General features: G+C 35.4%; 1 protein-coding gene across 7 annotated transcripts in view; it reads right to left on the minus strand.

Moving 5' to 3' along the window:
• LYST (lysosomal trafficking regulator) overlaps positions 1 to 13,611 on the minus strand; it is a 175,453-nt gene that overhangs the window by 107,448 nt on the left and 54,394 nt on the right. For all 7 annotated transcript variants that reach the window (XM_044942047.1, XM_044942046.1, XM_025284538.2 and 4 more), the window contains 6 exons: positions 12,312 to 12,468; positions 9,789 to 10,015; positions 8,951 to 9,017; positions 4,214 to 4,323; positions 2,065 to 2,482; positions 659 to 803 (listed from right to left, as the gene is read on the minus strand). In XM_044942047.1, the coding sequence (XP_044797982.1) occupies positions 659 to 803; positions 2,065 to 2,482; positions 4,214 to 4,323; positions 8,951 to 9,017; positions 9,789 to 10,015; positions 12,312 to 12,468 (1,124 nt within the window). The remainder of the gene's footprint in view (positions 1 to 658; positions 804 to 2,064; positions 2,483 to 4,213; positions 4,324 to 8,950; positions 9,018 to 9,788; positions 10,016 to 12,311; positions 12,469 to 13,611) is intronic.

The following is a 13,611-nucleotide window of genomic DNA, read 5'->3' on the forward strand; positions in this document are numbered from 1 at the left end:
CGTGGCTGAAGTACTGGAGCGTCAGCTTCAGCATCAGTCCTCCTGATGAATATTCAGGACTGATTTCCTTTAGGACTAACTCATTTGATCTCCCTGCAGTTGAAGGGACTCTCAAGAGTCTTCTCCAACACCACAGTTCAAAAGCATCAATTCTTCAGCGCTCAGCCACCTCCTTTATGATCCAACTTTTACATATTTATAAAAATAGTATCATACCATTCATACTCACTCAATACAAATAAAAGACTTGTATCTATACTAGTTAACAAAGGAGGCAAGAAAAAAGGACAAGACAGCAATGAGAACCTAAGTCTATGAGATAATGGCTATTAAATATATAATCTCCATGAAAAACAGCTGCCTGTTAATAACATCATAAGATAACTGCAATCGGATAGAATACATCCATATATAAGACTCAAGTAAGTATTTGGTCTAAGATACACTGAGAATTAACATAGTGAACTTTAGAGTTTAATTACAGATTTTATATATTATTACAAAGATTATATTGTTTGAATCTACCTTCTTTTTTTAAATAAGAGTTTTCTATTTTGTTACAATTATCTTTATAGCAGATTTCACATTAATGTCTTTTACATAAATTATTTAAATACCTAAGCTATTCATGGGGGGCAGAGTTGAGGATAATTATTACCGAAAGATAAAAGTGCCGGTGTGGGGATCAGCCCACACTTGGATCATCAGTGCTTTGGATCCCAATGAGATCATATGAACACAACCTTCTTCTATGAGCCTTTCACCAGGATTCACATATGCTGCACCTTCCAGTCTGTTGTTCTCTATGAAAAAAAGATGTTAGGATGATTAGTCAAGCATCTGACAAAAACTGAGTGGAAAAGTAATGTAAATTGAATTTTGCCACCTAAGAATTGACAGCTCTAAACAATGTACATGTGATATTACCGATGAGGTGCTATCTAATGTACATGAAGAGTTTTCTGTATTAGGTCATTTTGCTCTGCTCTTTCGATGTACAATTTATAAAAGAAAACTCTATTAACTACCCAACACATTAAATTATCTGCTAAGATTTCTTAAAAGTTCAACTTCCTAGGATAACCCATAAAAATACCTAAGTATGCTATGCTAATAACTTGGAAATATGTCTGTGGAAAAGTAGATTTAGAGCTCCAACTGTAGATACCAGGTGACATTTCCCACCCTTCAGTCTTGACAGTGTCATTAAGGCTTTCTTCTCTATCTATACGTCAGTGGTAGAAGATGTTCCTAGAAACCAAACACTGGTGAAGGTCTAGTGTGCTGAAGCAGAGGCTCCAGTGGGGTGTGTAAACTCTGTGGAATGAAGAGTTATTGAGGCTAGCACCTCCCGATAATCATAACCCCCCAAACCTCTGGCTCAGTCATTTCATTCATTCCACAGACCATAAGAATTAGCCCACTTTCCTACCACCATAAACTGCTTTTTAATGAACAAGTTCTTTCTACCTAGCAGTTTCATAGTCACAAAGAGTGATTCAATAGGCTGTAGAAAGAACTGGAATGAAATTTATTCTCACTCTGGAGGTTGGCTGATGGGGTTACACGTTTTGTGACAGGAACCAGGAGAGAGGCACTGAGGTAAGATACAGCGTAAGAAGGAGAGCTTGAACTACAAGAGAGAAAGGAGATGAAATAGAGGTGGAATGACAGGAGACAGGGAACAGGTAAGAGAAGGATGGTAAAGTGGCTACAGGGTTCTACGCCTTTCTTTTCAAATATCAGGAGCCACCCTAACCCAGTAATGGGACCACAACAGAGGCATAAAATGGGGTTGGTGATCCCAGAGCAGATGTGTATGTGGTGGTCCACCTGCCTCCCTCCTCATATTCCCCCTCCCACCCCACACTAAGCAAAAGTACAGAAGAAAATGGTGTTTAAGGCTGTTCGACCACTCAGGCTTTGGTACGTCAGAACCTACCATCACTCAGGCATTCCATGAAGAACGTGTGGACAGTAAGTCAGAGTATCACTGTGTTCCTAGTGCTCAACTAAAACTGCCTTCTGAAAAGTCTTGGTACACAGACAATGCTGTTGTCATACCTGTTCCTTCAAAACTACTGTCCAATAAAACCAGTGACTTGTTTCTTTTCCTTGTCTTCTTTCCTTTTTCTGTGGTACTCTCAGGTTCATGGATACACTCCACATTAAACCACAGGGAAATGCTGAAACCTTCTGACAGGTGTGGCTGTCCGAGCAAAGGCAAGTGGACCGGGGCTATGTGCCAAGAGGAAAGCAGCTGCTGGGGAAAACTCTCACTGTCGCCCTCTTTCTTACTCTGTGACACTCGCGCTCTTCTCAACAGCCCCATGGCCTTACTATTGAGGATCCCGGAGCACTTTTGTGATGAAACACCATTGCTTAAATTTGGAGTATGCAGTAAAGGGAAGGTTAGATACTGTGAAGGACTCATAGTAGTGTCACTTTCAACAATTTTCAGAATACCCAGAAGAAGAATTTCCTAAAGGAAGAGAAAACCAAACAAAACTTTACAGCCATGTTACAAGGTACATAATAATCTTGAAAATCAGGTTATAAACAAAAATACAAACATACACATACGTATATCACCATTTATATTTAAATAAATTCCTACCTACTATATCATTAAAATTTTCATTTTTGTGTGTTACGATATTGGCTCAGACGGTAAAGCGTCTACCTACAATGCAGAAGACCCAGGTTCGATACCTGGGTTGGGAAGATTCTCTGGGGAAGGAAATGGCAACCCACTCCAACACTCTTGCCTGGAAAATCCCATGGACGGTGGAGCATGGTAGGCTACAGTCCATGGGGTGGCAAAAAGTCGGACACAACTGAGCAACTTCACTTTCACTTTTCAAAATATGAAAGAGATTTCAGTCTTAAAACATATAATCTCCTGTGGTTAATTTGTTTTAGATTTGGAAGATTTTAAAAAGGTTCAAACCTAAAAAGTTCTGAGCTGGTTTTAAGTATTAGAAATTAAGTACAATGATTGTATCGGGAATCATGTCTACCAAAGAAAGGTGTTTATTTCCAAGTGCACTACAGTTACTTCTCTCAATTATTTTTAAATGAGGGCTAGAACCAGAGACCTTGCAAATTCTTTAGGTTTCTGAATGGTATTTATGGCATGACTGACTTCCTAAAATTGAGTGCTCAGTTACGTTCCACCTTATTTTACATGCCTTTTCCCTAATCAAATAAAAATTGTTCATCTTTTTGAGATTTATTTATAATTACAAGTTTCTGGTTAAACTGAAACACAGAATGTACAAAAGAGATGAGAAGAAACAAGTATTTAATTAAAGGGGAAAGCAACAACTAAGGAGACTAGTAAAAAAAAAATAGAAAAGATTAACCCAGTACAATGTCCTACCCATTCATAAAATAACATCTAATGTTGATTACTATGATAAATGAACTCAGAAAAATAGAACAGAAACATCCCATAAATATATAGTCAGTCCTCAATTGTCTGCACTAGTGGTTTTTGACCTCATGTTCCACAGAGCTCCTTCAGAGTCTATAAGGCTTAAGTAGGGTGGTGAAACAGGCAGGGCTCAGGAACATTCTCCAATCCTACTTCAAAGAAAGTAGCTCCAAGGCTTTCTGTTTTAATGCTTAAGCTTTGAGTCAAGATTTCATTATAAAAATGGGCTTCTCAGCAAAGAAGAGTCTAAAAATCACTAAATTGCACCAACAGACAAGTGATAGAAGATAAATGAAGAGTGAATAATAATTTTCTAAAAAACATGATAACCTTCAAAATGGTTATCATTACTCATAATTATCTTTAGTAATTAAAATTATTCAGCATTTCTTAAGCACACAGACTTGGGGTGGAATCAGGTAAAGGGATTATGACCCCAATGATGTATCTAGCTTGCCAAAACAGAAGTGAAATAGTTAAAATTGTATAATAATAAAATAATTGAGAATTTTGTATGGCAAAACCACTACAATATTGTAAAGTAATCAGCTTCCGATTAAAATAAATAAATTTTTTAAAAAAAGCCTGCAGGGAAAGACCCGATATTAACAGCAAAAAAAATTATATTAAATTTAAAAAAAATTGAGAATTTCACACACAATAACATGGAGTTGACTGTATAACAGTTACCACATCAAAAGAGGGAGCTTAGTGATTTCTAAAAAAAAAAATTCTATTAGGCATCAGTGAAAAAATGTCAAATTATAGCATATTTACTGTACAAGGAGATTTCTCCAGAAATATTCTCAAAAGAAGGGTTAGCTCTTCTGAACATGTTCTTGAACTCATCAAAGATACCAAAAGATCCACCAGTACTCTCTGGCATGCTAAATTGAAGAAAGAGAGAGGGGAAAAATTAAAGCCAATATACAATAATTAAAGGAACTGAAAAAACAATTTCACTGAAAAGAGATTAAATATCAATACTATTGTCACATCTTAAATGGATTATAATTAATCTAATAATCCAAATATTTGCTGAAGAAATAGAAATATCACTAAATGAAAACCAACTAACCAGCTGACAAAAAAACAGTAAAACCACTTTTCTGAAAGAGTGGTTAGCTCAAAGTAAAATAAGGTTATTTAAAGAAGCATAAATTAATACAGTATTTCTTAAATAAGCTGATGCTGTTAGGTACTGTAAAAGAGTCTGCTACCTTCTCATGTTGAAAATGTTTAATTTATAACTATAACTTTCTAAGGAGACAATTAGATGCTATAAACAAAAGTAGAAATATTAAAAATTATGAAAACATTTAAATATCACTAAAGATTAGTTTGAACACTTTATTCTATCATGAGGCTTAGTATGAAATATAACTGGTAATGTACAAATTCATAGTACTTTTGAGAGTAAAATAATGAATAATATTTGTATATATTACATATGCTATATATATTACATGTATAATACACAAATTCATAGAACATTTGAGAGTAAAATAATAAATAATATTTGTAGCATATATATTGCATATATATTAAAGTGATCAAAGTATATTTACATGCATTATCCCAGCTGATCCTAAAGAAAAAGTCCTACAAAATAAATATTATCTCCCTTTTGGATATGACAAAATAATTCTGATATAAAACCTAAGAACAGAAGTCCTGTTTCAGGAAACATGTTTTATAGAAGCCATGAACTGACACAGAAAGAAAATTGCAAGGAGACTAAGAAATAGCATGGACTTTATGCTGTAAGTAACATGAATCACATATTAAAAAGCAGAGACATTATTTTCCAACAAAGGTCCATCTACAAGGCTATGGTTTTTCCAGTGGTCATGTATGGATGTGACAGTTGGACTATAAACAAAGCTGAGAGCCGAAGAATTGATGCTTTTGAACTGTGGTGTTGGAGAAGACTCTTGAGAGTCCCTTGGACTGCAAGGAGATCCAACCAGTCCATCCTAAAGGAGATCAGTCCTGGGTGTTCATTGGAAGGACTGATGTTGAAGCTGAAACTCCAAATCTTTGGCCACCTAACGCGAAGAGCTGACTCAATGGAAAAGACCCTGATGCTGGGAAAGACTGAAGGCGAGAGGAGAAGGGATCGCATCACCGACTTAATGGGGATGAGTTTGGGTAAATTCCGGGAGTTGGTGATGGACAGGGAGGCCTGGAGTACTCAGGTTCATGGGGTTGCAAAGAGTCAGACATGACTGAGCGACTGAACTGAACTGAACATGACAGTTACAGGTTTTAGAGTAAGAAAATAATACGGAAAAAAAAAGAAAGAAAATAATATGACCAAAGTAAAGTGTATGTGTGTGGATTTTTTTTTTTCAGTTCAAAACTAATTGGTTCCAGTTCAAAATGGGGGACTAGAGACACACACACACCCCCCCCTCTATCACCACAAAGTCACTGGACTAAAAGTACAGAATAACAAAAAGGAAGAAACCCATAATAGGAAAAAAGCAGGGGAGGCAGTGGGCACTAGGAGCACATCAAGTGAGAGATTTAAAAATATTTCCTGCAGATGGAAGGATAGAGAGATAAAAGAGAAAGCTGCAGCCTAGGACTCTCTGAATTACAAAGAGACTCAGAGGAATGGAGAGCCAATCTGTGCAAAATCTGGGGAGAAAGTAACAACAGGGCTGCAAGCACAGGGATTAATAAAAGGTTTGTTTGTGAACATGCACCTCTCTCCCTTATTCTGAGTATTCAGCACAGATAATTCATCGTTAACCATTAGGCCCCAAACTTGTTAACTGTTCTCTAAAGAAAATGAATGGATTCTGCCAACAAAAGGCAGGATGTATGTAGGGCTACCAACTATAACTGTGAAGTCTGCAGACTGGCCGAGTTACCTAACCAAGGGGAAAAGCAGCAGCAGAAGATTTGCTATGCAGAGTATACAGAGAATAACTAGAGCATGCCGAGAATAACTAACACTCAACAACAACAAAAGAAACACCCTGATTTTTAAAAAGCATAAATGATTTGAATAGACATTTCTCTGAAGAAGATATACAAATGGCTAACAAGCACATGAAAAGATGATCAACATCACTTATCATTATGGAAATGCAAATAAAAACTACAGTGAGATACACAATGAAAAAAAATCAGACAAATTCCAGTAGGAAGACATCATGATCAGTCCTCCTTAAAACTCTCAAGGTCATTAAACAGGGAAAGTCTAAGAAACCGTCACAGCCAAGAGGGAACCTAAAGAGGTATGACAACAAAATGCAATGTGAATCCTGGATAAGATCTTTAAACAGAAGAAGAACATTAAGTACATATGAAGGCAATTTGAATAAACTATGAACTCTAGTTAATAATCTAACAATATAGGTACATTAACTATAGCAAATATACTAATGTTAACCTAGGTACTTTCTGTACTAGGCTCAAACTCTCTGTAAAACTTTCTTTTGGGGTGACAGAAAAATTTTTAAATGGACAATTCTGAATCTACTAAAAGACAGTAAACTGTATACTTCAAATGGGTGAAATATATACTATGTTGATTATGTCTCAAGTACATGAATTATACCTCAATAAAGCTGTTATTAAAAGATAATGGAATAGAATTTCTCAGAGCTGAGACACAAACAAGTCTTCAGATTAAAAAGGTCCATTAAGTGCCAGCACAATATATAAAAATATAGCCATAATTAAGTAAATGGAGAAGAAGGGAAGGCTTTCCTTACAGTGTAATTCCAATTAAGAAATGAAGGAATCATGAAAATAGAAAATTCCTATTTGACAAATAGCATACCATATTAATTATTTCAGCCAAAAATCATCAATGGATACTAAAATAGGTTAAAGTATAGGTTAAAGTAAGATAGAAAAAGGATATTTACATAGTCTCAAGCTATCTCCCCACAAGACACTTACTAATTATAAAGAGAAAATAGTAACTTAACAATGGAAGCACCTTGCAAGATATTGTCTTAACCAAGTGATCAAAGGCAACATCATCATTGCTAAGATACAGATATCATGAACCCCTGGATATGATGCACTGAGGTATGCCTGCCCAAAATGCATAACTTGAATTTAACCATGAGAAAATATGTGACAAGCCCAAATTGACATTTTATGTATGTCAGCTTTAATCCTCCAATTAAACTTTAGGTTTCTACAGCTAAAATCTAGGGTTCTATCTAGTATAGAATTTCTCAAATGTCTGTGAAAGTACAAAGAAGAGAGTAGGCACTCAAGTAACACCTGACAGAGCAGCAATCCTTTAGACTGGGTTACAGTCTCATAAGAATCAATAGCTAGAATCAGACATCAAACAATGGACTGGTTCAAAATTGGAAAAGGAATATGTCAAAGCTGTATTTTGTCACCCTGCTTATTTAACTTAAATGCAGAGTGTATCATGTGAAATGCCGGGCTGGATGAACCACAAGCTGGAATCAAGTTTGCCTGAAGAAACAGCAATAACCTCAGACATGCAGATGACACCACCCTTATGGCAGAAAGCAAAGAGGAAGTAAAGAACCTCTTGATGAAAGTGAAAGAGGAGAGTGAAAAAGTTGGCTTAAAACTCAACATTCAAAAAACGAACATCATGGCATCCAGTCCTATCACTTCACGGGAAATAGATGGGGAAGAATAGAAACAGTGAGAGACTTTATTTTCTTGGACTTCAAAATCACTGCAGATGGTGACTGTGGCCATGAAATTAAAAGATACTTGCTCCTTGGAAGAAAAGCTATGACAAACCTAGAGAGCATATTAAAAAGCAGAGACAGTACTTTGCCAACAAAGGTCTGTCTAGTCAAAGCTATGGTTATTCCAGTAGTCATGTATGGATGCGAGAGCTTGACCATAAAAAAAGCTAAGTGCCGAAGAATTGATGCTTTTGAACTGTGGTGTTGGAGAAGACTCTTGAGAGTCCCTTGGACTGCAAGGAGATCAAACCAGTCAATCCTAAAGGAAATCAATCCTTAATAGTCATTGGAAAGACTGAAGCTGAAGCTCCAATACTTTGGCCATCTGATGTACAGAGCTGACTCATTGGAAAAGACCCTGATGCTGGGAAAGACTTAAGGCAGGAGGAGAAGGGGATGACAGAGGACAAGATGGTTGGATAGCATCATCGACTCGATGGACATGAGTTTGAGCAAGCTCCAGGAGTTGGTGATGGACAGGGAACCTGGCGTGCTGCAGTCCATGGGGTCACAAAGAGTTGGATATGACTGAGCGACTGAACTGAACTGAACAGTCTAGCAATGCCACTTCTAAATACATGACCCTAAACAACTCATTTGATCACTTGGAATCTAGATTTTCCTCTCTAGAAATTCAAGATACTTATATTATGTCTACTGTATTGGTCTGAGAAACAGGAGAGATGATGCATATAAAGCTACTTCTGAAACCACACGGCACTATGCCAATGGAAGCTATTACTGTCAACTCTTCATTTCACATAACAAAATTATTTCAAAGCTATTGTTTAAAACCAAAGTTTCAACGCACCTTGAAAATCAGAATCAGTCTGTGTTAAAATACTCAAGAATCCTCCTAGAAGATTTTTCACAGTTCCCTGAAGATTAAAAAACAAAAAATAAGAAATTAAAATTCTTACCTCATGAAAGCATGAAGAAGTAATATCATAATAAATTACTTGATAGTAATACTGTATATACGGCATATAGTATATACCGTATATACTCCCAGAGTTCACTCAAACTCACGTCCATCGAGTCAGTGATGCCATCCAGCCATCTCATCCTCTGTCGTCCCCTTCTCCGCCAGCCCCCAATCCCTCCCAGCATCAGAGTCAAAGATGGACTCGATGGACGTGAGTTTGAGTGAACTCTGGGAGTTGGTGATGGACAGGGAGGGCTGGCGTGCTGCAATTCATGGGGTCGCAAAGAGTCGGACATGACTGAATGACTGAATTGAACTGATACTGTATATACATATCTAGATATTTTAAAATAAGTGGAGAGAATGCTATGTGTAGGGTTACACATAATTTTCATTTTGTTTTTCATACTGTTTTTTCTGATTTTTCAAAATAATGACCATATATCAAAATTAAATGCAATTTGAAAAATATTACTTGTTCTCAGAAATACACTAGGATTTTTATAGTTAGCCAATGACAACACTGATTTTTATCCTACTTTGGAAAACTATGGAAGCAGAAGATTTTTAGACTATCACTTGTACTAAAAATATACCATAAAGTATTATAAAAGGTAAGTAATCATCTGAATTTTCAGACAAGTTGGATTATATATAAAGAGATGAATAATTAGGGCATGTGTGTGATAAATACTGATCACATTTAATTAAATATATCTTTTACCTGTTGCATGAGTAGAAAAATATTCTTTTCTTTCTGTCTGATGATTTTCAAAAAACTCTCAAATACATGGGCAAGCACATCAAGTTTAGCTTTACCAGTAGAAAGCAAATTTAATTCCAATGTACAAATCTCAGGATAAATTATCTCCCCTTGAGCAAGGTTTTCAAGTAAGTCATTTGGACTGCTTGATGCAATGAAACTTTCTGCTTCAGGCTTTAAGTCTACCCCTAAAAGGAGAAAAAGAAAAGGTTATTTTTTATTCCCTTCCTAAGCACTGAAAAAAATTTCAAATCTCATTCATCACTTAGGAGATCTAGTGGCAAAAGTGCTATTTATAAGAAGATGCTCACAAAATCTTTTCCTACTACTTGATTTTTGACTACAGTAATTATCCTGAATAATCAAGTCATATGGATACTTTGATGATAAATGAGTAGCCTTAAAAGTAATTTTGATCTTCACTAGAAGCACAAGTACTATCAACAGTAATTTTTATAGACATGTGATGCATACTTAAAACACGCCTTTGAGACAACTGGAAAAAAGTACTATCCCAAACTTTCTGGTGCCAAAATACCTAAATCATAGGGTAGTTCATTTGCTTATATCTCTGTGAAAACAGTAGGTTTGGCTATTGGTTGGATGAATTTTATACTTGGACCTTTTTCTCAGTGGGATATAGATATTGCCTCACAGAATATTACATTCTGGAAAATTTAACTGTTATGCTCTTTAAAGAAACTGCTGTACTCTTTTTAAAAATTCATATAGGTAAGAAATTTATAAATTTCTACCTGGACCAAAATTCTTTAAGATCTAGTGAGCAAACTTACACAAAGGAGGGTATCTATCATTATTAAATCATGCCTGTATTATGATAAAACTGACACTATTATAGCAATATTTTTCAAAAGCATCTGCTTAGGGGGGAAGGGGGAGTGGGAAGTGGAAGAAGGTGGTCAAAAGGTATAAACTTCCAGTTATAAGATAAACAAGTACTAGGGATGTAACATACCACATGGTGACTATAGTTACTACTGCTGTACGATATACGGGAAAGGTGTTAAGAGAATAAATACTAAGAGTTCTTATCACAAGGAAAAAATGTTTATTTCTTTTCTTTGTATTGTATCTATATGAGATAGTGAATGTTAACTAAAACTACTGTGGTAATCCTCTCACAATATATGTAAATCAAACCACCTTAAACTTATACGGTGATATATGTCAATTATTTCTCAATAAAGCTGGAAAAAAGTTTGTTTAACAAATCAAGTAAGTCACATGAATATATATGTATGAGGCTTTCAATCTGTGGCTGTTCCTTTGTTCTTTTCACTCTCTTAATGGTAAAAACAAAACAAAACAAAAACACCTGCTATGGGTCCATCAAAGCCCTTTAAGTAGGACATCAGTGATTATTCCCATTCACTCAATTTGAAAGAGACAACAGCCAGTGAAGAAAATAACTACTGCAAACTTAGTGAAGACTAACAGTATTGGCACAGTCATAAGACCAGCAAATAAAAAGATAAAGCCCTCCCAGAAATCTCCTGGCTCTATTCAATCCATATCTTCCATTCTACTCCATTCAAGTTTTCGGCCTGGAAACAAAGGATCACATGCAATGTTATTTCCATCTTAAGGACAAGCTGGGCTGTGGTAAACTAAGAAACCTATGCTGCAGCATTCTTGGATGCCACAAAGAGATGTCTGTATTCCTTGTATTACTTAAATCTTTGTAACAAACTGCTTTCAAAGCTCTTCCTGTCAGTGTCCGCTGGATAGATCTTTTCTAGCAAGGCCTCAATGTAAACACATCTTCAGTGAGGCTTTCTTTGACTACCCAGTCACTATCACATTACCCTGTTTTATTTCTTCATACTGCTTATTTCTGATATTTCTTGTCTTTTCCACTAGAATACATATAAAAGCAGAGTCTTCTTCCACCCTGTATTCTTAGACACTCCATCAATGTTTGTGATAACAAAAATATATTTCATTGATTTAAACTGCTTAAACGGCTTACAGGGGCTTCCCTCTTAGCTCAGTTGGTAAAGAATCCACCTGCAATGCAGGAGACCCCAGTTTGATTCCTGGATTGGGAATATCCACTGGAGAAGGGATAGGCTACTCACTCCAGTATTCTTGGGCTTCCCTTGTAGCTCAGCTGGTAAAGAATCCACCTACAATACAGGAGACCTGGGTTCGATCCCTGGGTTGAGAAGATTCCTCTGGAGAAAGGAAAGGCTACCCACTCCAGTATTCTGGCCTGGAGAACTCCATGGACTGTATAGTCCATGGGGTCACTAAGAGTCGGTCACAACTGAGCGACCTTCACTTTCACTTTCAAACTGCTTACAAGAACGCCAGAATTTGTTGTCAAGATCAAATAAAATAATGATGCAATACACTTTACAAATATAAGGCAATAAAAGTTCTAAAGTGATATTATTAAGAACCATTTGCTAGTTAATAATCTGACTTTCAAATGAAGTCACAAGTACTTCAGTGATATTTTACCATCATCCCAGGTTTCACTATCCTCAGGATTGCTTTCACTATCTGCTTCATAACCTTCTTCTTCAACCAGAAGTTTAAAACTGCAACACTGAGAATCCTCAGCTTCTTCTGAAAAATCACCAGGCTGGGATGACAGTTCTTCTTCAGACTGATGACTCTATAAGATCAGTATAATTAAATTAAGGCAAAAGTTGCAATGTTTGTTCATTTTTCTTAAATAAGATATTTATTTCTCAAAAGTCATTTTGAAGACAGCTTCAGTATTTTAAGAAAAAAATCTTAGGAACTGATATTAACCATTATACATTATGAAATTCACACAGCATAATTCTCCAGAATTTCTTAGCCAACTTGATTAACACCTCAAAAAATAGGTGTCCTAACAAACTACAGGTCATTTCAGTTTTACTGAAAAGTAGGTCTAAGAAATTTCATTCTAGTTATACAAGAGGAGATGACTAAAAACCACAATGAGGTGGAATTATACTTCTTACAACTTAATGCAAATAAATACATATTATATTTACATATTTGCTCAAGAAAAGATTTTTCCAAAGGTTTTTAGAAAGTGTTTCATAAATTAGATAACTAAAGACATGAAAAATTTTCAAAGAAACTCCTTTTAAGATTTCAGAGTGCAATTGTCTACATACAAGCATCTCTGAAATCAGAGTTCCAGCATTAACTCCCTGTGCAGTATCATGTGGCATGAAATTTTCCTTTTCTTATAAAAATGCTAATAATATCTTCACTTTAAAAAAACACACTTAAAGAAGCTCAGAGTACTTTTATCATTGCAACATTTTAAAAAGAAGAATAATCTTTTTTTTTTTAATAGGTAGGTAGATATTTTAACCTACATAGGTATTCTGACATTTTAGTAGGTATTTTAACATTTTCCAGTTAACCAATTGATTCAGTAATATGATTATGACATTAGTAGTTATTTTAGTAAGTTTTTACATTATATGACAAACAGTAATGTAAACTATTACGGCAGAAGATTATAAAATGCCAATATGTCTAGACCAAGGAATGAAAAAGAAGTTACACAAAGATAAAGGTAAACAAAGGTAAAAGAAACATGAAAGGAGAGGTAAATTAATTATGTATGTATATATCTGTTTCATGGAAAAAATTAAAATAGTTCTTTTAGAAAATGAAGTTAACACGAACAACTAAAAAACTATGACTTCTTTCTATGCAAGGACCAGTCATTTTTATGTTGAATGATTTAAAATTAAAGTGAGAAGAGAGTTCTGTAAATATTAACCATATCACTATAGAATCAAATAAGGCA

This window comes from Bubalus bubalis, chromosome 4 (genome assembly GCF_019923935.1).
Source record: "Bubalus bubalis isolate 160015118507 breed Murrah chromosome 4, NDDB_SH_1, whole genome shotgun sequence".
NCBI classification, from domain to species: domain Eukaryota; kingdom Metazoa; phylum Chordata; class Mammalia; order Artiodactyla; family Bovidae; genus Bubalus; species Bubalus bubalis.